Source organism: Nyctibius grandis, chromosome 3, assembly GCF_013368605.1.
Source record: "Nyctibius grandis isolate bNycGra1 chromosome 3, bNycGra1.pri, whole genome shotgun sequence".
Classification (NCBI taxonomy): Eukaryota; Metazoa; Chordata; class Aves; order Nyctibiiformes; family Nyctibiidae; genus Nyctibius; species Nyctibius grandis.
Genome location: NC_090660.1, coordinates 93,951,951 through 93,978,366, shown reverse-complemented (window position 1 = coordinate 93,978,366; position 26,416 = coordinate 93,951,951). Strand labels below are relative to the sequence as shown.

Genomic DNA, 26,416 nt, shown 5'->3' with positions numbered 1-26,416 from the left:
GATACCAGCAGTGCCTCCTGCTTGCAGCTCTGCAGACCTAGAATTTACTGAGAGTGGGAATTTTCATTGTGATCACGTTACGTTTATTTTTTGTTCCCACAGTTAGGGGATGTTGAAATTACTGTTGAAATTTCAAACATTCTCATAATATAAAAAACTTTAATCTTCTTGAAGGGTCTTCTTTTTCCTTTTTTTACCATAGTTTGTTGTCCCCCAGATGCGTTTACTTGGGTTCACGTTGAATGTAATCTCTGTGCTTGCTGAGCTGCTTTATTCTCTCTTGGGGATGCTCATGCCCTGGTTCTTGCTCCTGCGGCTCCTTCAGCTCCTGCTGCTCTGTCCAACGGAGCTTCCCCCAGTGCACAGTCCCTTCTGCAACTAAGGCAGTGTATCATCAGTGCTTGTGAGCTGTGCTTGGAAGGTGAAAATGGAGAGAAATGCCTTTACAACCTTTACACTCTTGTGGGCACAAAGTAAAAAGTTGTTTAAAAAGTTCCTACTACTACCACAGAACTGAGAAACAAAATAGTTGTGTGGGTTTGCCATTTGTTTTTAAATAAGCAGGCACTATTTCACAACCTATCTGTTCAGATGTATGTTTCTCCTTTATATATAGATTCTCTTAGTACAACCTGTTATTAATCAGCTCATCAAGTGGCATTGCTTACTTTTGGGGATGACAAGACATGAAAATATATATGCTTGAGATAGCATTTTCTCAATAGGTGCAATTAACAGACTTCCCATTTTCTAATTGCATCCGAAGGGACCTTGACAAGGCTCTAGATCTCTATCTGCTATGTGGCTGCAGCATCTCAGTGAATTGAGTATGGGCTGGCATCCCCAGTCAGCCCTCTGGGCTGTTCTTGGAGCTCTGGAGGAAACGCCGGTAACTGTTTTAGCATGTTACTGACCCCGGGTGAAAAGAGAAAGCTGGTCAGGGTTAGTCAGAGCTCAATACTTAAAGCAGGAGGGTCCCTACCAGAAGGGTAGGAGGATAATTTTGTCTTGTTTAAGTACAAAATATTCCTGGATCTTTGAAGATGTTTCTCTCCCATCTGGTATAAGCTTGACTAACCTGATTTATGAATCAGAAATGCAAAAAGAACAAGACAAGTACTTTTTCAAACCTGTATGGTTAGTGCCCAGTGAAACTCCCTCAAGAAAAAGAAGCTTGAATGAACATGTTTTCAGTGGAGGATGTGGTGTATCTATCAAATAATAGTCAAAAAAGCCAACCAATATAAAGTTCCTTTTATGTAGTCTATACATTTTCTGCACATTTCACTAAAATACCAAAATTATACTCACTATTCAAAATACTTGAGTTATGCCTGAGTTGAAAGGCAAAAACTCAATTCTCCTTTGGCTATGATGATGAAAGATTCCTCATTTTGCCTAGTTTCTAACTTGCGTTTGACAAGTTAGGTGCTTCCACAGAGATTTATCCGATATTATTCTATCCTGCAGAGCACTCCGAGAACCAATTTATGTTCCTAGCAAGGAGAAATGCTAGATGTTTTAGTCTCCTCAAGGAACAGCTTCTGTCTCTGTCTTCACTGTAATGACAGCCTGCCCTTTGTGCGTTGGTGCTAATTGCTTCATTTTATGACAGTTGCTTTTTTCCTGTGAGGACTTACAGAAGAATATATTATGCAGACATTGCAGATCTATATAGTCTTTATTTCAAGGCTAACCTATCTTGAAAAAGTATGAAGACAAGGTATTTATACAAATTGGATAACTTAGTTGCTTAAGACAGGTACTGAGTGGCTCTCAGTTTAAATTGCTAGCCTTTGTCCAGTCTTGTCATTGACCTGTATTCAATGAAGACAGGTGGGTGCTTCCAAAGACTTCTAGGTATTAGATATTTTTTCAGTCCTAACATCTGTGTAATGTGCCGTGCCTGGTTCTTAGAAAAGTGAAAACAGCAATAATGCCTTTCACAGTGCAGCTCCATAGCCCCCAGGCCTGGCGGGAAGCGGATAGCTTTGCCCAAAGCGCACTTTGAACTTCAGTGTGAGGATGAGTCTTGTGGCTCTAGGAAGAGGAGGGGAGGCTCCATTTGGGAAGGAGCATGAGGAGAGTTTGGATGATTGCCTGTGAGATCTGTGTCTTCTGCTGCCCTGGATTGACCCCCCTCCTCAGCCCCATGATCTGGTGGCAGGTCACAGAGCGTGGTCTTTGCACTCTCTGCAGCACATCCTAATGCTCAGAATAAAGATGGAGGCTCTCTTGCTTGCTGTGCCTCTGGTCCCAGGAGTGGCATTCACGGCTGCCAAGCAGCACTGTGTAACATGGCTGTGGCATGTCATGGTGTGACAGGGCAGGCTGCCCAGCTGCAGGAGGAAGGCCAGGCCAGAAGGTCCCCAATTGCCTGGAGGCACTCCAGCTGATGGGCTGTTGCACCTGGCTGGGCTGAGATGCTCCTGGCTGGACCTCACTGTCTGTTTACTTATTATGTTCTCCTCTTTCACAAAATGCCTTTACAATTAACTGAATTTTCAGTGATGAGATCAGAATGTCTTACCCCAGGTATGTCTTGGGGAATAAAGATAATGATGGTGTATAAATTGATTTTATAGTTTGAAAGAAATCTTTAAGTGGTTTCACTGCATACATTTCAAGTTGTATGAGCTACTGGGCAAGGCAGAAGGATGTGCAGATTTGCATTTCCGTATCTTAGGACAAGCATATCCACAGCATGTTCTTCAAACCTGAGCTGCAGTTGCCTGCTGTGCTGATGCTTATTTGTTGAGATGGTAGAACTAGAAGACACAAATCTGTGGTGCTGTAAGAGCACCGTAACTTCCAACCTCCTCTGCTGTCTCTTTGAGAAGTTGAAAGGCCCTTTTGCTTCCAAATTTGCCTACGTAAATGTATGCGTGTTATGATTGCATATACGGTAGCAATCTCAGGAACATTAAGTGCCCAGCGATATTGCAGATGACTTGTAAACAACTCAGAAAATGGTCAAGCCTGGGGTTGGAATCAGAAATGTAAATGCAATTGCCTAAATTAAAGGCTATGGATAAAACAACTTTGTTGATGTATAAATTACTTGCAGTTAGCACAGAAAATAATTTATATAATGACAAAGTTAATTATATGGGAAAATTCTATGAGTTTATATGGCTTCACTGTAGATGAGGTATTCCATATGTCTCAGGGTATGCCATGCAGCTCCCAGCTCACCGGCTACACCTGCCTTTGAAAAGTCTGAATTCAGTGGTTGGGAGAGAGAAGATGGTAATACAGGATGTGGTCCTGCATAATATAGGATGTGTGAAAATCTCACAGTAATTTTCAGGGCAATAAAATCGGGGTGCTGGTTGCACAGCCTGTAATAAAAAGATCTCAGAAATATCTCCTTCTAATCAGGTGCAGTAAAGACTTTCCTTAGTGATACAACCTTAATATAGTTCGGACAGTTTGAATCCATCCTTATAAATAAAGTCGCATTAGATATAATGCTACAGCATTAATGAGACAAATAAGAATGAAATAGAAATTATCATCACTTTAAAACCATTATGCAAAATTTTTCTGCACTGAATATGACAGAGCTGGAAATTTCAAGACCTATGCAAATTGTACTAAAGTAGATTTGCATAAAGCATGGGAAGAGCTTTTGTGAAAATGGAACTAGTGGGAGTTATTTAAATAACAGTATAGCAGCTATTAACAAAATAGCAAGATTCAAAACAGTAATTTACTTTACACATCTCTTCTAAAACATGTCCAGAATCAAGATAACTGTCAGCAAATAGTACAGCATCGCAACCCACCCCCTCAAAATCCTGAAAGAAAAGATCAAGAAATTCTCATCCCTGACAAAACACACACCCTAGTTGCAAAGCATATTACTTCCACCATGTAAAGCAGCTGTAAAATATTATACAGCCATGGTGAAGCCATATGATCTTGAGCTCTTAATCCTTACAAAAGCTTAGACAGGAAAAAAAAGAATGAATTGTATTGTTGTGATTATCTGAGTTACATTATGTATTTAGCATGACCACTGCCATCTTCCTCTCCATCATCATCATCATCACCTCCCTCCCCACTTCTGCCATGCCTCATCCTCCTGCGAGTGTACATCTCCAGGCCCGTCTGTGGTGTGTAGAGCGCTTTGACTCCTTTGCCCGCGGACTCATGAACACTTCTCTCCCAGGCAGTGAGAATGCCTTGTCACACTTGAACCATAAATGGATTCTGGATTCTCCCGTGTGGAGTTCATGGATGTTACCTGGCAGCAACCAATCTATATGTCTTCTGTAAATGGTCCTCCAAGGGTTTACCTGTAGCAGTGCTGTCATGCTTCCAGGAATAATCACAAGGTTTGTGTTCATTTTGTTAAGTCTTTATGCTGTGATGTGCCCTTGAAACACACGAGGTGCCAGTGTTGTCTATAGATCTTGTTAAAACCACAGAATCACAGAAAGGGTGTGGATTGCCCATTCCACACATCACAAAACCAATTTTTCAATCGTTTAGATACACTTCATCTTTTCCCCTGAAACCTGGTGGAAACTTCTGGTTGGGCATTGTCTTTTCTTACAGAATGAGAGATGGTGGCAGTTTTCCTGCATGTGCTGGGACCACTTCCATAAGGATTACTGGGAAGTGAAGAAAGGGTGATTTTGGTTTGCTTTGTGGTACTCTGACAATTAACAACTGTTTTGTCTTTAATTTGCACTGTATTTTTCGGTAGTGTGTGTAAAGGAACAAAAAAGAGTGTTTTGTATGATTGCTCTGAATGCTCAAATACATATGCTGGGGATACAGAGCAAAATATGGTGTTGAAATGCCACTATTTTTTTGCACGTAGCTCTTGTGTCTGCACTGTTTTCTTTCCTGAGACTGGGCTGAATGTTGCATTGTCGATACATACCTGCAGCTTCGAATTGCTTTTTGGGCTGCGTAAGTGTGAATTCATTCCTAATCCTTTCGTAACACCACCTGTGTGAAGGTCGCCTTGTTCTTGCGTTCTGCCATCAAATGATCTCATAAGCCACTTGCTTATGAGCCGAGAAGACTCTACTGCATGATCAACATGTAAAGCAACAGTCTGAAGGGCTTTTCTGTGTTTTTTTTTTTTATTTTTTATTTGTTTACTGACAGACATTGATTTTAGTGGTGTTCTATTTTCTAGCTGCTTTGAGGTGGTTGGTTTTGTTTCCCTCAGCAACTCATAACAAGCAGTTCAGATTTGATTGCGAGTATGTTGCACTCTGTTATGTGTAGCACTTACATAGTAGGGGATATGAGAGATGGAGCATGCATTGAGTCTCTTTCCCTATGAAACCCCTCCACCTTCCAGCAATCCTTGGCTCAAGGAATTTGTTTTCCAAAGTATGTGCATGCTTCACAGTCCCTAAGGGATGTTTCCTGCCTAACTCATGTCACTCATTTTTGTACCAGGTGATGCTCCTAGCCTGCACAGTTATTTCTGTCATGCAGTTATATACCTTTCAAAAAAGTACTTCTTTGTGTGTATTTCAAACTTGCTGCTTGCCTTCATTTGATGCTTCTTAAATCTCCCGTGGTAAAAAACCATTTACCACTCCCCTTTCCCATGGCTGATGGCTGTAGAGGTCCCTGCGCTGCTTCCCTGCCAACAGCTTCTTCCCGCAGTCTGTTTCATCTCCCCCCATAAGAAACGGGCTCAGAATCACAGAATGGTTGGGGTTGGAAGGGACCTCTGGAGATCATCTAGTCCAACCCCCTGCCAAAGCAGGTTCACCTAGAGCGTGTTGCACAGGGTCATGTCCAGACGGGTTTGAATATCTCCAGAGAAGGAGACTTCATAACCTCCCTGGGCAGCCTGTTCCAGTGCTCTGTCACCCTCAAAGTAAAGAAGTTTTTCCTCCTTTTCAGACGGAACTTCCCATGTTTCAGTTTGTGCCTGTTGCCCCTTGTCCTGTCGCTGGTCACCACTGACTTGTCGTCATCACGAGAATTTTTTGTCTGTATCAGTCTAATTCTGCTATCTTCTTTTTGGGAGGGGATGGCCAGAGCTGCAGGTGGTATTCAAGAGCATTAAACAGAAGATTTTCCAGCAGCCCTCCATGGCATTGCCTCACGCTGCAAGCGTGCAGGAGGAGCTTCACGCAGGAAATGGAGCCTGACTGTAGGCCACAAGCCTTTTACCTGATCCCTCTGAATTGCCACAGCGGCCAAAAAATGCTGGCCATGTGCAAATGCAGAGCTGTGTGGAGGCTGCAGGGGAACGGTGTGTGCACAGGGAATAACTGGTTTTGGGGCTACTCTGTGCAGATGCTGGGGGTTAGGCCTTCTCCTGTGTTTAAGTTTTCAGACCTTTGCAGTGCTGTGTTGAAAACAGTTGTTTACTTTTTTCCAGAATCTGATAAAACCTGGCTGTCAACATCGTTTAAATCCCATTTCTTGCTACAAAGAAATCAAATTCATAACCAGCTCTTCTGGGCATTCAGAAAAACTAAGTGCATCTCTGAAGAATAAGCATCACTCTTCAAGTGAATGATTTTGCTTCTCCTATTAACTGTCTAGTAAAATCTCCGCGATAGTCACAAGGGACATAGGGATTATTTTTGTATTCAGCAGATAAGAATGAGCTAGGCTTTCCTCCAAATCTTTGTTGCAGTAAGGGATTTTTACTTAGAAATTCACAAAGATCAAATTGTACAGATTCCCAGCCCCTGGGATGCTTCGTATGCTTGTTTGTTTCCACCATAAATGGTTTAAATGCTTTTTTTTCCCTTTTCTTTTGGACTGGACTGCCAACCATGCTTGTTTTAGGTGCTTGCAAGATCTGTTTAGAGAATAATGCCCTATTTTTTTTTTCCATGCTGCTTTACAAAAATTCAGTTTGCAATTGTAACATGAAAAAGTTCATGGATTGTATTAGGAACTGCATAGGTCTGTGAGAGTGAATGCCAGGGATGAAATCCTAATGCTCTTAAAATCTGTAGCAGATTTCCCAGTGAATTCACTAATCCCAGGATTTCAGGACTTCCTGTATGTATGGACTGCCCAGAGCACTTGGTGGCCAATGCCTGACCACCCGGCCACATTTTCTTTTTGGCGGAAATGGTAAGAATCCGTTCAAAGTGACCCATTCCTGGGAGGTGCTGCTGGGGAGCGCAGGGTGCCAGCTGGTCAGGAGGAGGTAAAAGCTGGAGCCATCTGTTAGGCTGTTTCTAAGACGCAGTAAAAAACGTTGCAGTTGCATGCAGAAGATGGAAAGAGAAATAAAGAACAAGTTCAAAAGCTACTCAGTGTCTCTAGCTACAGGTACGTCTTATCACACAGCTTGGAGACGCACATTCCTCCTGGATTAGCTAAACGAGCAAATCCTCTGCGATCCGTAACTGGCAGGATGCTGAGAGGCAGATTTGGGCTTTGTGCCCCTGTCTAGTAGGTTAGAGGCACCAAGGAGTGACTGCGTATGTGGTCTCAGACGTCTGGAGTTACTGGGGTGTGTGACATCTGTTCTAGGAAAATACAGCGAGATAAATGGAGCAAATGGGGTTTTAATGGGTTATTAGCAATAGTGCACTTGAGTTACACAAACAGGTGTGTGAAATGTGTGTTTGAACAGGGTTATCTAAAACAGAGGTGCTGCTCAGCCATGTTCCAAGCAAACATGGCATTTCCAGATCCAGTCAGCAGCTGAGTGACCCCTCCTCTGGCCCTACTTGAACTTCAACCCAGGATGGGTTGCCTCAATTAATTGTCAGTAATTGGGCCTTCATGCTCATTCCATGTCAGCCTCTCCTCTGAACTTACTGCTTTAGCTGTGACAGTGCCTGTTTCAACAACCAAATGAGAGCACGACTCTATTTCTCAGAAGCCGCCAGTAGCCAGAAGACAACAGTAGTGACCAGCTTGGGGTTTCACATCTCTCAGAGGCTGCAGATTTTCCCTTTTTTGTTGCGTAGTTTTCCCTCCCTGGAACTCCTATAATTTAAGGATAGCTGTAGAAAAAGAAATTTTCCCCTCTTCTCCTTTAGATCTTTGTGTCCCATCAAGTGATATTGAAAGACCTGTATTGCCTGCCATTGAAAAGTTAGTTGAAGGCTGCTACAGAATACCTAGAGTAAAAGATAAACTTTGCCACAGTATTTCTTCTATTTATTTTTCTACAAGCAGACAGCCTGAAACAAGGCAAGAACCGTGAATGTGATGCTAAGGCATTTCGTGTTCAGATTCCTTTCTGTCAAAGAATAAATCTCGTTACAGCCTGAGTGTGTGGCTTTAATATAAAAAAAACAAAAACAAAAACAAATGCAACACAATTCTAGTAGTAAAGCAGGGTGCTGGAAAAGGGTCAGGCTTACAAAGAACTCATTCCCTTGGCTTTAAATTGTACACAGAACTCAGGCTTTCTTTGCAAGACATGGTGGTCTGATGAAGATGCAGTTCAAAGGCGGCAGTGTTTTTTCAAACTTTCCCAACCACGACTCTGTCAATATACAGTTCAGGTGGGCTCAAGGTGCATCTGCTCAAGATGCATCTGAGTAAGATGCTTGTTTTTCTCAAGTCATTCCTATAAAGTTATGTCCTTACTTGAACCTGCATCCTACTCAGCTGACCTTGTTATCACAGAGTCTGTATTAATTCAGATCCTGTATCTTTCTATCTTTCCTGGCAGCAAAAGCGCTGTCACCATGGTCTCTCAAAAACAGTTTGACAACATCATGTGCACTTGCTTGTCTTTCATGCTCCTGTTCTTTAATTTTAGTATTTGAGTACCTATGACTGTGGAAGTCTTACATTTAAGTTATTCTGGATTGCAAGAATAGATAACCTTTTGCACATTAATTTGCTGTAGGCATTTCAACCCAGTCTTTTATTAATCATAAGTCACCTGAAAAAGGCCACGTGACATTTTTACTGCTCAGATGACAGATATTATCCCTTTATTCCTATGTGATCCTAGAAAAATGGACACAGTATATTTGTAACAACAATCTGGTATTCTCCACAGTACAGCAAGCTATTTTATTAGCTACCTCCCCACTGTTAATTCACAGCTTTATTAATTGGACTGTCCTTCAAACAGCCTTGGTGGCTAAGAATGTGTTCATAATATAGCTGAGAATATAAATCATAATGGTATTTTTCCATTTGTATAATTTATTTCAACTCACCTTCTGTCTGTCTTCCTCTGGGGCAGAGCACAGAAATGCAAAACACAGGATGTATGTACACTTACCAATCCTTAGGCCTCGCTTGCCCTAGTTTGAGGTTATGGAGGTACTAAACACTTTGCAGCTTCTTTGCCCACAACTATTTTGCACAAGACGGAAGCAAGACACTGTAATCACAGTGGAAGCTTTGGTCTGAGGTAGAGCATTACTTCTTGAAAACTAGTGATTTTCTTCCCAAAAGTCATCCTTTAAATTGTCAAAGATTTCAAGTGGTAAGGAATTATGGAGAATTATATACGACCTGAAATATGGCATATTCAACAATGTAGCAGAATTTAACATCATAATGGAACACCATTTCTTTGTTAACAAGTCAAGGAAATATTCCAGCCTTCATTTTAGGTAAATACATTTGACCACCTGTAGGCTTAAAGCTAGAACTGCTCACAGCTAGGTCTCAGTTTCTGGAGCATCATTTCAAACAACAGAGCTTTCTTTTCTTCTCACACAGTGTTTACTCAGAGAGGATGCCCTGCCCAGTCTTACCTTGATTCAGTTCTTTTCTCAGTAAGTCAGACTTACTTTTTTCAGTAAGTCAGTTCTTTTCTCTTGGGGCTTTCAGCAACTTTGTGCAAATGATTTAATTTCTTTATACTCCCCTCATCTGTGGAAACTTAAGCCAGGCAATTTAATGATAGGTTAATTGTTGGCAGCTCACCTTCTCTGAAATAGATTAGGGACTGATCCTTCAAGCAGCTCAGCAGGCTGATCAGAAGGCAGTTTACCCTTTGTAGCTACATGTGAGATGGAAGAGCTGTACGTGATTTATCAGGAGCTGAAAGGGGAAATTAATACAAGGCCTAATTTATCACTGCTATTCTGTGTTCTGCTGCAACATGCACAAATTGTTGTACAATGAATGTATTGCTGTTATTCTATACATAATTTAGGTATAGAATGATGACTAATAATACCTTACTGCCTTAAATTGCCTTTAGATTAAAGAAGAAGTCCCAGTCGGTGGATATTAGTGGGCCAGGATGCAACCCAGTAGCAGCTGAAGCTCAGACACCTCAGCCCAGTAAATCTTTACTTGCCACTAAGACAGCTACTTCTGAGGAGGAACAGAACAACACTGCAAACGCCCAAAGGCGCAATCCACGGAGGAGTGAGTTGAAAAGATACTACACCATCGGTGAGTTTTCTTTCACAGAAAAAATGAAATATACTTATTAAAAAGGCAAGGTCTTCCTGTTTATCTGTGTGTTATTTCTTCTGGTTAATTGCAGTTGGCTGCTAAGGTTACAAATGCCCACAGCAAGCATTAAGATGTCTTACCTTAATGCTGATGTCAAACTACCCTGAAGAATTAACTGCTTTATGTTGCACCATTTACAAGAAGTCTTTCTGCTGCCTTTTTTTTTTCTTAAGAACAAGTATTGAAGAAACCATAAAAGCAATTTTGGGAGGAGGGATATAGGAAGAACATAATTGCCTTTGAAAATGGATTGCATCAGAGTTTTGGCAGAGATTGTTTAGAAGGCTCCTGGTTAGAGAGGATTTCCAGTTTGGAGTGGGAGGAGGCCTGCTGAGTGTGAAGGAGGGCAGCTTCTGGATATCTTTCTCTGAATATTTTGTTTTTCTGGGTATTCTGGGATTTCAGCGTCCACATGATTCTTATAAAACCATCTTAGGCACCCTAGAAGATGCTTCATAACTTACTTCCCCATAAATCATTTCAGGACTGGCCTGACTGATTCCTTTGGCAAGATTTTGCTTCTCACCTGATTAGAAGTGAGTGGAGAGTGGCCTTGTAGTGTTTATGCTGCATTCATTAGTGCTTATGAGAGGCAAATGTGCTAAGGGGGGTGGTACAAACAAGAGGGATGGATGCTAATGGCGTGCTTTGAAGAGACAAAATGTCAGTAGATTTAAGAAAAAGAAGTTATGTGTGTTAATTGTGTGTTTGTGTACTGTTGAATTATTGCAGTATAATGTGATAATTTCTTCTGTTCCAAGGCAACTCTTTGCGTGTCTTTAACTTGTCTAAAAGGTAAAGAAAAATGTGTTGCCTTAAACATCTTTCATTGTGTTATATCTGAACTCTTGAAGTTGGCTGTCATTGTAAGTTATGTTGTTTTTAAAGAAGGAAACTACATTAGCAATCTATACATTTTAGTAATGAAGGCTGTATTTTAAGTGGTGAATGATTGTATGTGTTTGCATTTTTTGATGCCCTGCATTCAAAATAGGCTGCACAACTGCCTTCTAAAAACTCACAGAAGTTCCAGTTATCACTTAATCCTGTCTATCCCAAAATAAATAAAAATGAGGCAAAGTGAAAGCATTGATGGATTCATTAGCATCTTGGACAATAGGTCTAAAATTTTACTTTAAAAATCTCAAATTGGATAATCCGTCTTTAAAGAAGATTCTATCGTATCATGTATGAGATTAGAGCACCCTAAAAAATAAATACTTTTTACTTAATATAGAACATGTTTTCTGACAAAGCGTAGTTAAGACAGTGCACTTCAGTGGCTTTTTACTTTAAAATGTATTCTCTAAGAAATATGGCTCTATGGCTTTTTTTCCCTCCTTCCTCCCAATAATCTTAAAGCAGTATCAAAGATATGCCAAGATTGCTTCATATCCAAAGCAGGGGATGGAATGGGGGGTTTTGCATAATAGTAATAATGAAAGTAGAAATCTACTACATCATCAAAATGAGTTCTTAATCTAACTCAGGATTAAAAAATATTATTGGTAAATTGACCGCAGATGAATGTTCATCTGTGATCACGCAAAACACAGCCTGTGTATGGAAGCTCAGGCTCATGTTTGCGTGTATCTACTTGTTAAATTTGACTCACCTGCATTTTCTTTTGGGAACCTTTACAAAATCCTTATAATATGAACTCCATCAATGTTAATAACTTAGATGTGCTTCTAGTGATCACAAAGTCTGAGCACTAGTTTCTCAGGATCTAACCTGAGTGCTGGAATAACAGAATGTTGTTCATACATTTGATTAATTTGCTTGCATATTGTGCAGCATTGGATTTGACAGACTTGTTGACTGGAAAAGACTTCTGAAGGTTATATAGTCCGGTGTCCTCTTTGAAGTGGGACTTTAGCCAACACTAGATCAGAACAGCCAAAGCTTTGTCTTGACGAGTCTTGACAATCTCCAGGGGTGGATACTCCACCGCCTCTCTGCATATCGTGCTGGAATATGGACAGCATGTCCATAGACAACAGCACTCATGGGCAACTTGCCCATAAACAGATGCTAACATTTGTGAACAACAGTTGTAGACCTTGGGGAGGTATGAGGGGAACAGACCACAGAAAGTGGCCAAGCTTACATGTTTTTCTCAAATATCAACTTCTGTTATCTTTGTACAGAGTACTGGGAGTGGTGGCCCAGCTGGACTGACCCACTATGAGAGACATATTGATTCATGTTCTTATACATACAGGCTTGTCTATGTAACTCGCCTAAATCACAAGGAATAAGTTGCTAGAGCTGGTATTACTGCATACTACATAATGTTTGAATTTTTCTGACAAGCAAATTGAAGAAACAAGAGTTCCTCTGTATCTTCACAACTCTTTAATAGCACACATTCCTAAATATTGTGGAAATGAAAGGTTTAGTCTTGGACAGCACAGTATTGATACCAGATGACCATGTTTACTGTACTGGCTGAGTTGTTCTGATACTGAGTCTATGGCTTTGATAACCTGGGAGAAACAATAGTTATCTTCTTAGAGCTCCCATCAACTTCAGCATACTTTAAGTTATGACCTGTATCACCCCCTTGATTTAAAAGTAATTTTCTATGACTTGCCTCAAAAATTATTTCTAATAGTCAAAGTCTAATCAAATAGTTTATTACTTTCTGAGGATGAATGTACTGACATACCTGCAATGGTCTGGGACTCTAAAATAGAAAAATATCAGATTCTAGTGATATTTTGTGTACAGTTGGCTGTTAAATAGCTTAAACAATCACATTAAACCTGTTGCTGCCCTAATAAAATTACACAGGGTTTTACCTGGTTTTACCTTGTTTTACCCTTGTTTGCATGTTGTTCTCTACTAAAAGTAATCTGTGTCCAAGACTGAGCAACATGAACTAATCATTACTGTGATAAAAGGATTAAGAAATTGTGTTAGAAAACTAATGCTTTCAGCTGGCTTTGCTTCTTTTGTTTTAAAATCAGTATTCTGTTACATTAACCTCAGACCAAATTAGCAAATGACAATGTTTATGGTAGTGAAAAATGGAGCTTCAGCAAACTAATGCCAATTGTGTTTTGTGTTATTCACATTTTCCTTAACTTATTTTCAGTAATTATCATGATCTTCAAAGTACTTTATAGATATGAGAACTGAGTTCTAATTGGGATATAGAAAAGAAATATGACATCTATATTTAGACATGTATATATATACAGTTTATAAGTTTTAAAGTGTAAATGTAAGCATCGCATTGCCTATTAAAACTTAACTTTAAGCCCTAGACGGATTTGCTAATGGCTGCCCGTTTTACTGAATAGCCTTGCAGCTTAAAATTATGTATAAAGAAATGTGCAACCAGCTTTTACTTTATCAACTCATGGAAAGAGTAAAATCAAAACGATTTAAAAAACATGTTTTTTTTGATTTGGCTATGCAGAAAGCACTTCAGAGATCTTTATATAAATCTCACTTTGCTTTTCAGACCCAAAGACACGTGGGCATTTACCTTGCACACACATGCTTTGCAGAAGAAATTGTAGCAGCTTGTGTATGCTTGCAGTGACTGAGCAGATACAGGCAATTGTCTAACAGACTATGTTCCTAAATGCTCTGCAGCATCAGAATATTTCTTAATTTTTTGTGTCACCTTATGTGTACACAGATTTACCTTGGACCTTTCAAAGTTGAATTGAATGTGTCATGAGGAAGGAATATCCTGGTAATTCCAAGAGATTTTAAAATTTCATCAGCACTGCTCCTACTTTAGCGAGCTATCCACAAGACACTTGTTTTGCATTTCGTCTTTCTGACAGACTGCATCTCAGATGCTTCCCAAACTTAATGAGTGCAGTTGCACTTTTTAAAAGTGGGGAAAGAGTAGATAAGAGAGAGAAGAGCTGAGAGGAACAGGCAACAGGGAGGAAGTTGTGTGCTCAGATGAAATTAAACAGAAAATGGAGAGTCAGTGAGGGGGAGAAATAAGTCGTCCATATGGCAGGCTCAGCAGGCAGGAAGGCTCCTGCACCTCCAGTGCTGAACTGGTGTGAAGAAATTGAGTGGGAACTCCTAGATCAATAAGGCAAGTGTAGGAAAAACAGTCTGCATGGTGGGTTGGATGAAGTTTTTTGGAGAACTCTAGAAACAGCACTCAAGACACTTAAAAACCTGAAATTAGACTTTTTAGATGCTTCAGGCACTTAAAAATTCAGGTCACTTATTTCTGAAGCAACTCCCTCGAAAAGAGAAAAAGAAGGTATGTGGGTCTTCAGCACTCTAAAAAGTGGGCTAGAATATTATACAATGGTGAATTGTATGGGTAACCTGAATGCAAAGCAGTGAGGCTGTATCAGCTTAATGCCATGTCCAGGCTACAACTAGCTCCTCTTAGCTGGCCTGCAGTTAGCCCAGGTGCAGCATCACAGCTGTGTTGCTTTTTGGACCCAAATGAAGGGCTGTAGGACCATACTTCGAGGTGTGATGTCTCAGGATATATGTTTAGCAATTTATTAAGGTGACTGAAGTAGCTAATGTTGTTACCCTGTACAGACATGCACTTGAGGTGTATACTCTGGTTCTCATTAAGCCGTGAAAGCCTAGTCTATAGTGCTTAGACGCCTCTAAGAGGATACACCCAGTAGAGTATCTACCTAGTAACCCTGGTTTTATAGATGTAAAAGGCCTTCATTTGTTCTATTTGCCATTAAAATAAAACTGCAGCACTGGTATAGAATAAATACATTATTTAAAAATAAGATGGTTGCATAAAAATGTTTTCCTGATTCTAGGAATCAGGCAAAAGAAATCATGAAGCAGGACAGTAGTTCGTACTGGAAAATGTTGTTAGAGTACAGTGTTGGAGGGGGAGAGGAGGAATGCAGCATTTTTATTACATCTTCTAATATCTTATAAAAGCCTTAATGCAAATGTTTCTGTACAGGCTTCTTCTAGACAGCTTATTTCATTTAGAAGACAACTCTCAACTATCTCAGGACGCATCTTTTGTTGGTATAGTCTCTAACTTCAGTAGAGGGTATTGCTGCTCCAGCTACACACAGTAGTTTAGACAGAATGCATCGGTATGTGTATGTGTACATAATATACAGCATGAGGACACTTGGGAAATACTGATTGTCAAAGTTCCCTTCACTCCAGTGGTTAATTTTTTTAAAAAAATTATTTCCACTTGTAAAAAGAAAAAAATTGGAACAAACCCTTTTCTTCTCCAGTCTCTGTTGCAAATGAGGTCAGCAGAGATCTTAATAGAGAAAATATTTTCTGCTAGCTTGACCTGGCCATATTAATACTCTACACTTGTATATTCCTTGAATATCAACATGTTACCTATTCAGAGTAGTGGAATTAACTGACATAAAATCAGTGTGGAAGAAAAATGAAGCTTTTGGGGTAAGCAGCTCTGAATAAATACCTATTAATTGACTGTGTTTCCAAAACAAGTGTCTACTAGCTAATGCCAAAGTGTTAAATAGAAAAAGACACTTTCTTATGGGCTCCTAATCTTGTTTGTAAAGAGAGAAAGTTTCAGTGGGTAGTCACTTTAAATGTAGTTGTGATTAGTTTAGTCACTACTACTAATTTAGTACTTCAAAATATATTACTGTGAAAAGAAGATGGGTTTTCCAAATAATTTAATGGCATATATATGTAAGTATTGACTGGTCACAAGAATTATTATTAATGCACAAAACAGTATAAAGAGTGTTTATAGAGAGTTTAATAGAGAAGATTTTATGGGGAAACCTAAGACAAAATCTTTTTTTCTAGAGATTAGTAAGTCATAGTCTGTTCTTGCTGTTACGAAAGGAAGAACTAAATGAAAACTGATCAGCTACTATTTAGTGGCTACAACTATACCTAACCCTTGTGCTGTATGCTTTCTATTGAATCTATTCAAGTCATGACATTTACAATTATTTGGAAGCATAAATAAATCTCTTACTGTTTACATGTGCAGTAGATTCACTTTCTTTCTGTTTACATACATTCCAGGCTGCTTCCATAAAATTACTACTTGCTTTAAAATATGTCAGAGCTACCAGATTAAGTGTGAATTCATCCACACTTGTTACTAAATTTATATGGTGTCACACTATCTGCTAATATAAAATTATTATGCAGGACTAACGTCAGTTTGAGTGGTGATTTCTTAATTCAGAGATCTCTTATCCTGATGGAGCTTTGTCACTTGTGGACCAGCTTAGCCATTTTGGAGAGCCGGTGTGAGAGAGCCGTAGACCACTGGTCGGCCATCATAGTGAATCTGATATTGGACTCAAAGCTGGAAAAGGAAAACATCATTGCACCTGAAAATATATGCTTGTTTACAGCCAAGCTGAGAATCTTATGGGCTTTATCTCATGGGACTGCTTCCTATTGTAGACACTGATTAAAAACAAAGTTAGAGGAATTCCTCTTGCCTTCTTCTCAAAAATAAGCATCAACCTTATTTGAGGGGCAGACATTGTAGTATTGTGGCTCTTTATTTTTTAATGCTCGAATTCCTTACAGCTCTGAGAGATATTATTTAGAGTGCTCAAGAAAGATCTTATTCCTTTTAGGGGACATGATTTTATAATAATTGGTGTATTTATGGTAGAGAGGTTTTCCTGCAAAGAATATTCCACTTTCTTTCCAAACATGTCTTTGAAAGGTTCTTCTTATAATTTGTCAGTTGAATATATTTGCTGCTGCTCTTCCGCAGTATTGAATGTGGTTCCTTTCTGTAGTAGCTCCTGATTACCCAATTTTTCTCCTATTGGCACAATTACCTTTCTTGTTTGTTGCTAATACTAGCAAAGCATGAAACATAGGTAGGTATATTAGAAGTTGTTGGATAAGTGGTGGAGTTCGGTGCAGTAGATGTTGTAAATTTGGGCTGTGTCCTCTCCCTTTTAGAGAAGGACAGATGGGAGATGAAGCTGCCAGCTCTCTCTCAGAGCATCCAGATGCTGTGCGCACACATTTGTGGAGTCTTGACTCTGTCCCATTCAACGCGCTTACAGTTTCCTTATTGAACACTCACTGCTTTTTGAGGAACATCATTCTGACTGCTTCCTTTCAAATACAATCTCAGAAACTTTTAGAGGAGGCAGCCATTTTCTGAGCACCTCATTACCTGTTTGGGAGTGATAAGGAAAGGGAAATAATTTGTGGAATGTGTGGATAATAAGGAAAGTGGCTTTCATAGCAACAGTAACTATGCAAAATTCGTACTCATTCACCTTTCATGAAGATTTTTATTAGTGATTCAGATCACGTAGCTACTCTGGATGAGCAAGCAAGTGTCTGTTCATGTCTCTGTTTTTCTCTTTTTTAGAATTTAAAACTTGGAGCCATTAAAAGCCAGGTTTTAGTGTTGTGTCCTTCTTTTGCCCTTTATAGATACTCTGTGTATCCTTTGAATATAAATGAATTCTGAGCTATAGAGACAGCATTCACCAGAAGAGTGGTGCTCATTAATGTCCTTTCATCTCAGCATGTCCCTTTTCTTAGCATCCTTGTTTTGTTTTTAATCATATAGATTGCTATCATATCATCTGCTGAGTCATTCTGGGCAATAAGTATTTCAGGATTTTATGATTTCCCTGGTTTACATCAGGACAAAGCTGAAATCTTTTATAGTTCTATAGGCAAGCTACTCAACTCGCAAGATCAGCTAACAGTATGTACTCAAGGGATTCTAAAATTTGAATCTCTGAGGGAGACAAAAAGAGAAACTGATTTGACCTGTAAGCTCTAGGCTGATAGAGGGTACATCACCTTCAGTCTCTCTCTCGTTGGAGGCCTTCTGTAAAAGGGAAAAATGACTGAAAAAAAGGACATGATTTCTACCACCTCCTATGTGCCTTGAGCACCAGTCTTTTGAGTATTGTGAAAGTGAAGTCTTCCTTCTAGCAATAAAAGAACAAACAAGGAGAATGTGGATTTACTGCTGAAATATCTGGGCGATTTACTGGTAGCAGATGCAGATAAGGCTGAGGCTTTTGAGCCTGCAGACAGAGTTCAGGGAGGACAATAATTACTGGTAGTGGGAAAGGGCTGAGTCAGGGATCTCTTGAGAAAAATCTTGATTCATAGAAGTTCATAGGACAAATGCTGAATGAACTGGCTGAGGTCATTGTGAGGCTGCTCTCTATAATCTTTGAAAGGTCACAGAGATCATGGGATGTCCGTGATGACTGGAGAAAGGCAAATGCTGCACCCCTTTTCAAAAAGAACAAGAAGGATTACCCACGGAACTATAGGCTGTTCAGCCTCACTTTTAGCCCCTAGGAAAATTGTGGGGCAGATCCTCTTTGAAGCTCTTTCTGCACAAGTGAAGGAGAAGGTGATTTGGAATAGCCAGTATGGCTTTACCATGGTTAAATCATACTTTTCAAGGTTTATTGCCCTCTGGGATGAAATGAAGAGATCTGTGGATGATGGGAGACTGGTAGATACCATCAGCCATTGCTTTAGCAAATACCATGTTTTATCATGGTCATCATCTTCCAGAGCATCCCTCTGTCCATGTTGGGGCATTATGGCGTAGGTGGTTGGACTACTTGATGTCTGGAAAAACTCAAAAGGCAGTACCACCAAGATGCTCAGGGACCCTGTGAGGAAAGGCTGAGGGAGCTGGAGAAGGGAGAGATTCAGGGGGACCTTACAGCAGCCTTCCACTATCTGCAGGGAGGCTACCAAGAAGACATCTGGTAGTTTGCCCTTTGCAGTGGTGCATGGCAGGATGATGGGAGACAATTGGCCTAAATTAAAATATGACAGACTTAGACTTGATAAAAGGAAAAACTTTTTCCCATGAGGAGAGTCAAGGAGTGCATAGGATGTACATAGAGGTTGTGCAGTCTCTACTCTTAGAGGTTTTCAAGTCCGAACAAGATAAAGCCCTGAGCATCTTGGTGAGGCCGGCTGCACCTTGAATACTGTGTTCAGTTTTGGGCCCCTCACTAAAAGAAAGACATTGAGGTGCTGGAGTGAGTCCAAAGAAGAGCAACAAAGCTGGTGAAGGTCTAGAGCACAAGTCTTATGAGGAGCGGCCGAGGGAATTGGGGTTTTTTAATCTGGAGGAAAGGAGGCTGAGGGGAGACCTTATTGCTTTCTACAACTACCTGAAAGTTGTAGCGAGGTGTGTGTTAGTCTCTTCTCCCAGGTAACAAGCGGTAGGACAAGAGGAAACGGCCTCAAGTTACACCAGGGGAGGTTTAGATTGGTTATCAGAAAAAATTTCTTCACAGAAGGGGTTGTCAAGCATTGGAACAGGCTGCCCAGGGAAGTGGTGGAGTCACCATCCCTGGAGGTATTTAAACGATGTGTCGATGTGGCACTTAGGGACATGGTTTAGTGTTAGACTTAAATTTGGACTCAATAATCTTAAAGGTCTTTTCCAACCTAAATGATTCTATGATCTCATACGTGACCCTGTGCTTTGAGCAGGTGATTAGACTTGAGACCTCCTGAGGTCCTTCCCAGCCTTATTTATCCTGTGAATCTTTTGACTACAAATGCAAATTGTTTGAAATGTATCAGTGTGCTTTTTGAGAGATTTTGGTTCTCTGAATCACTGTAATTTTCTAAATTAAAAAAAAATTCCAGTGCAAGCCAGAATTAATCTCTAGTTTATATGAAAAGTAAAAAAGTTCTTTTTCAGTGAAGTTCTTGATAGTGGCTTTTTTTTGTGTTCTGAGACATTAAAACTGGAAATTTGAGAAAGTGAGTTTTCCTGCACAGGCAGAGGGCTGTTCCTAGCTTACCGCTTTCATCAGCAGAGAACGCTTTCCTTGGCCACTTACAAGAGGCCAAATTTTGCAGTCTTCATCATGGACTGCTAGGCTACATTGATTTCCAGTTATTTTATCTGGTAAACTCTCTATGAGAAGAGGAAATATTATCACACCAAAGCACCTGTTGTGATTATTCATATATTCTATTCATTCTGAAGTCAAATGTGAGGTTTCCAGAGAGCTTGATAATTCTCTACAGCTAAAAAAATGCACTAAACGATTATAAAAATGTGTGATTTTTTTTAAATTAAAAAGTTTAAAGTAGCTGAATTCATTACCTGTTCTTTTGATTCCCTACTCCTAAAAAAAAAAAAAAAACAAAAAACAAACAAAAAAAACAACAAACAAAAAAAAACCCCAAAACCCTCAAAAAACCTTCCAATGTTTAAAAATTCTTAAGATATCACGGAGGCCTTTTAGTGCAGAGGGGAGTCTGGTATTTCTGTTTAGGGGATCATGTCTGTTCTCTGTGTAGTATTATGAAAAGCTATGATTTTGGGTGTTATCAGAAACCCAAGTGTTATTGATAGTGTGAATGTTTTGGCATATTTTTTACTTGTTCCTTCAGGCTTTCTTAAAATTCATAAAAAAGGCCTGAAGAGATGGGGGGGGTGAGGGTGGGAAAAAGGATTTTGGAAAGGAGCAAAAGGCACAAAAGACTGCAGGTACTCCTCAGTTTGGAAGGTGCCTCCAGCTTCCCTCTGAGCTAACACTGAGATGGTGAAGCTGATAGTTTTCCTTCCGTTCAACATACATGTGAACCACAAAATCTAAGATCAACGTCTGATGTTACTTATTCTAGAATAACTACACTAAAGGCAGAAGTACGGTTTGGAATACAGAGGACAGAGTGGCCAATCAGGCTGATGCTGTGAGTGGGTAACACTGGACAACCTCCAGCCCTACCGCTGATCCTGGTGCGTAACTGCAACTAGCCCTGTCACCATGATCAGTGTTTTGAATACTGCGGTTGTGTCGAGGCAAAGTGACCTGCCGCTGATGGGGTGGGACTGTCTCCCTCCCCTACAAGCAGATTACTTTCTGCAAGTCTGGCAATGATCTAATTGGAAGCCATTCCCTTACTGTACTGTAAGGGACAGACCCTACCACCATTTAATATTTCTGGTGTCCTGAACAATGAGGGGCTACCAAATATATCCCAGCACATACTGGGCTCCAAACAAACTGTTTGAAAAGCTTCCTCTTCTGCTGCCACTAGTTTTTTTTTTTCTTTTTTGTCAACTAATTTTTACCCTTTCCTGTATTCAAGCTTTCTCTTTTGTCGTGGTGTTAACCCCAGCCAGCAACTAAGCCGCATGCAGCTGCTCACTCACGCCTCCCCCGGTAGGGATGGGGGAGAGAAGTTGGAAGATAGTAACAGTGGAGGAAAACTCCTGGTTGAGATAAAAGGACACTTTAATAGGTAAAGCAAAAGCTGCGCACACAAGCAAAAGCAAACCAAGGAATTCATTCACCACTTCCATGGGAGAGCAGGTGTTCCAGCCATCTCCACGGAAAGCAGGGCTCAATCACGTGTAATGGTTACTTGGGAAGACAAACACCATAACTCCGAACGTCCCCTCCTTCCTTCTTCTTTCCCCCAGCGTTATATTGCTAGAGCATGACGTCATATGGTATGGGGATATCACCTTTGGTCAGTTGGGGTCAGCTGTCCCAGCTGTGTCCCCTCCCAGCTTCTTGTGCTTCCCAGCCTACTGGCTGGTGGGGTGGTGTGAGGAGCAGAAAGGCCTTGGCTCTGTGTAGAGCACTGCTCAACAGTAAACAAAAACGATCTCTGCATTGTCAATACTATTTTCAGCACAAAATCCAAAAACGCAGCCCCATTAGGTCAGCTACTGTGAAAAAAATTAACTCTATCCCAGCCGAAAACAAGCCATATTTATATTGCTAGGTAAATAAGAATGAAATGCGATTTTCAGGAGACAGTGAGCTGCTTGCTATGAAGATCCTCTTGGATTTTAACAGCTGGCTTGTTATTGTGCTCTTCCCCACAAAAAAAACTATGGGAACTGAGTGTCATTGCTAAACTCTGATTCTTATCTTGGGCCAGGAAGACAGGGTTGGATTTTATCATGGAGTTATTGTACTGTTGAGCGTTCCACAATTACAGAGCATTAGCATGCACATACAGTATGCAAAAGACTTTACAAGCATAAAGATATTCAACATCTATGAAAGAAGCCTTTTTATAAATTCAAATACTAATTGGCCAGATACGTTCATGAAAACTGAATGGTGGCAGCAGCCTACTATGTTTCCAGTGAATCTCATTAATTAATATGCTTGAGAGATTCTTTTATTCTTTTAATTTGTGGAAGACAGAATGAGTCTCTTTCCTCTGGCAGGGGAAATGTGCAAGCATGATTTGTTGGAAGAGTTGTTGACTTGTGGTTTCTCAGGCACCTTAGCCATACATTTGTTTAAGAACATGTGTGACCATTTGGGTATGTAATTGGGTGCTTTTGTGATCTACCTACAGTTTAATTTATGGTGTTCCCTTTTCATTTGTATGTAAAACAGTGGTGAGATTGGTGTCAGGGTTCAAGGCTGGGCTGGTTACTAAACAGACAACAGATGCTCTCTATTAACTTAGCTGAAAGGAAAAATTACTGAAAGGAGAATTAGTTCTGTCCTAGTCCAAACCAGGATAATTGTTCAATAGTGTGCCAAGTTTCTGATACTCTTGCTCTGAATAAGTCTGAGGGAAAACAGGTCCTCCGTATAGTCATTTTTGAAAACATACAACTTAAATGTACTAAGAAAATTAAACAATGTTTTGAGAAATTGGCTTAAATTTATTCTACAGATTAAATGACAGATGTTCTAAGAACAAGAAATTCTCAATTTAATAAAACATGAAACACTGATTGTTCACAAGTCAAGGCTTCCCAACATAGCTGCTAAGGTTAATATCAGCTGGGTATTGAAAACTGCTTGATCTCAGAGAGAAACCATCACCAGTGTGAACCCTTAGAAAATACTGAATGACACCACTGCTGACTCTGAGCTAACAGTCATCTTGTGGTGTGGCCCAAACTCAGGTCTAGTAGAAAGAGATGAATCCCTGTGGAGCTGCAACTACATAATCCACAGCTGAGTTGGATTTGATAGTTTTTAGTTAAGGTAGAACAACTTTCTTGCATTACCTGACACTGATCTAAATCTTTACTGATTCGTTGTGGGTTTTTTTAGTCAATATTAAATACACACATTCCAAACCTGTCAGATAGACTAGGATAATATAACAGTTGTAAAAGATAAACTTTATTTCTTATTAGCAAAGCTTTCATTGTCTGCTGGAAAACAAACCAAGCCAAATAGTCTGGCCTTTTTTACATACTGCATTTCTCTTTTAAGGGTTACAGATGGGATTGTAACTCATCACAACTAAAAAGTATGAGAGTTAAGATAGATAATTTGAGAAGTAAAGGGCTCACCTCAAACCCTACAGCAGTCTCTTGCAAGAGAGGAAGTATATGTTTTTCCAGGACAAGTTTGTTCTGAAGGATTGGCTTTTTAAATGAGAATACATCGGGTGGAATAGCATAGTCTTAGGAACAGCATGTCCTTATTGCACTTGATTGTACCTAACTAACCTGCCAGAAAACACTTTTTCCGATAAGCTCCATTAATAAAGTTGGATTGGTTCAGCTCAGTGTTCGTTGAACAGGGTTCCTGCGTTTGATGGTCTTTTAGAGGCCCCATCTCCTTCACTATTTTACTGCCATAAACACCACCAAATTGATTTTCTTATTTCATTTACCAGAGGATCATGTAATAAGGCATGACTTCCTTTTCTTTTGTGGGTAGTTTGCCAGTTTCTTCTTCAGGGCAATAAAGCATTTTTATCTACACTGGCAAGAACAAACATGCTGCAAGTAAGTTCTTTTGTAATGATGTAATTTTTGTATTTTCCTGGGGTGGGGTGTTGCTAAAGGGACAACTGGAGACAGGATGTTTAGTTTTATTTTTTGAGAACAATGAAGTAGTGAAGCTTCTTACATAGTGAGAGAACAAAATTCTTTATGACAACTTTGTGTCTGTGTTACTTAGCAAAGAAGGCTGAGAGATTATTTCATATGGTTGAAATCGTATGTCTGAGGGATCTATAATTCATCTGAATAACACCATGAGTTAAGAAGCTCTGCTTGGGTCAGGAGAGATACCTGATTGGCAGAGGTAAAGGTGGCCGGAGAGAAGAAGCGGACAGCACTGCAGTATGAAGAATGTAGGGTTCAGTGAAGCACCAATACAGAGAGAGAAGCAGCAAAAGGGTAGGAGTGCAAGCAAATGAGAAAGGAGCCCAGGGAGTGAGGAGGGAGAGGAGCTATCAAAAAGTTCACTTGGAAGAGCTTGAATATGTATGCAGTATATCAGAAAAGCCCTGTCTTCATACCATAATCCAATGTTCTGTTAATAAAATCAGCCAGTGTACTTCTGATTACTTGTTCTGCTGACGACATTTCTGTCAATCACATTTTGTATTAAGACATTTTTAATTTTAAAGAGCAGGGAGAGAATTTCTAGCTAATGTACTTTATTAGCAAAAAATACAGAAATCTTATTTCAAATATACTGATAAAGAAGTGCGTTTCCTTCAGTTATACTCTGGTGAGGGGGAAAAAGGTGGAAACCTTTAGCATGTTTTAGCTACCACCCACGTTGTAGACTTTGATACTTGGCCCCTACTTCTACTGTCAGGATGACTTAGTGTGTGAATAGGATGTAAAAGTAGAGAGGAAAAAAACCTAAAATAAATTGTATTTTTAGCTGCTAGAGACTTCACTGGATCATGTTTTTCATAACGAATGCAACGTAGCATTGTATGAATGCAAAACTCTGTATAGTGGTAATCTAACTTCTTACACTGAAGAGGTATCTGTTGCTTACATGTGCTCACAAGCTGATGTTTCAGTTATTGAATGTTCATAAGCTACCTGTAAATTACTATGCTGTCTCTGTGCTCTGGAAGATAGGATATGCACATTATGGTGGGTGGTGGTGTGTTTTGGTTTGATTTTTTTTTTAGCACAGTGTTATAGATGTTCTATATTTGCTAAAGGAACAGTGAAAAAATACTATTTCTACAAACAGGACAAATTGCTAATATTTGCAATTATTACTTATTTCTGGGGGCTGGTATTCCGTGATCTTCATGTTCATCTGCTCAATGAAACAAGTTTACTTAAAACACCTGCAGTAATACTACAGCTTCTGGTATTTAGCCCATTGAAGCGCTTCCAGGTCTTCAGGTAGCTTGCTAGTTTGTTGCTTAAAGCAGAAGTATCAGAATATGAATGGTATGTGAAAATTGCTATATATTTATAACAACACCAGCTTTGAGATGTAATTTAGATAAGTATATTCTTCCAGAATGTCAGCAAGGCCGACAACATGCCTCTTTGGAAGGGCAGCTATATTTTGAAGTCCAACAGCAAAAAACAATGTCCGGGTCAGCTGGCTTCCTCCATCACATCAGTTGGCTTCCTCCATCCCAAACCTGCCTGCAGACGCCGGGTGTAACCCCAGGGTAACAACAGCACGCCAAGCCTTCCCAGGAGCCAGGGCACTGAAAACAGAGATTTAGGAAAGGCTGTATAACAGTCATCCAGCTGATAGCATAAATGGGGGGTTTGGCTGTCAGAGTAATTCGGTTCAACAATTATTTGTCAGGATCAACTCTGTTATAAAAGCATAAAGCATAATTTTTCCCTCCCTAGGCTAGTGTATGGAGATCTTCAGACATAACTAACCTGTCTTTGCTATAAGATCTAGTCATAAAGACAGTGTTATTGTATAGGGGTTTTATTGGGGGGAAGAGTGGGCTGCTGTTGGGATTCTTTGCAAGTTTTGTGGGTTTCAGAGAGGGTTCAGGTTATGGCAGAAGGATCTGTCTCTCTTAGCTTGGTTTAACTGTCTGATACAGCAAAGATGAGAGAAGAATCAGGACAATATTCTAACAAATATCCAGTCTATATGTTATTTATGTGAAACCCCAAAGCATATGGGATAAGTTATAATTGTTATTGATGCTAGTTTTGAATCTGGGTTATTTTAGGCATTAAGGTAATGTTATTTGAAAGCAAATTTAATTTACATGTGACATCAGTGATGATCCTGCTGGAGTGATTTATGTAGAAGAGTTGCTAGGGAATGTCATCCCATCCTAGTGGGGGAAATTCATATTAATAGAAAGAAGATATTTCAACTCTGAG

At 39.9% G+C, this 26,416-nt stretch overlaps 1 protein-coding gene across 6 annotated transcripts in view; it reads left to right on the top strand.

Annotated features, from left to right (window-relative positions):
* The window catches only part of OXR1 (oxidation resistance 1), a 327,657-nt gene that overhangs the window by 157,801 nt on the left and 143,440 nt on the right, over positions 1–26,416 (top strand). For 4 of the 6 annotated variants that reach the window (XM_068397282.1, XM_068397283.1, XM_068397280.1 and 1 more), the window contains exons 2-3: positions 4,175–4,340; positions 10,133–10,329. In XM_068397282.1, the coding sequence (XP_068253383.1) occupies positions 4,282–4,340; positions 10,133–10,329 (256 nt within the window). In that variant the 5' untranslated portion in view covers positions 4,175–4,281. The remainder of the gene's footprint in view (positions 1–4,174; positions 4,341–10,132; positions 10,330–26,416) is intronic. The other 2 variants (XM_068397278.1, XM_068397277.1) reach the window with 1 other exon arrangement.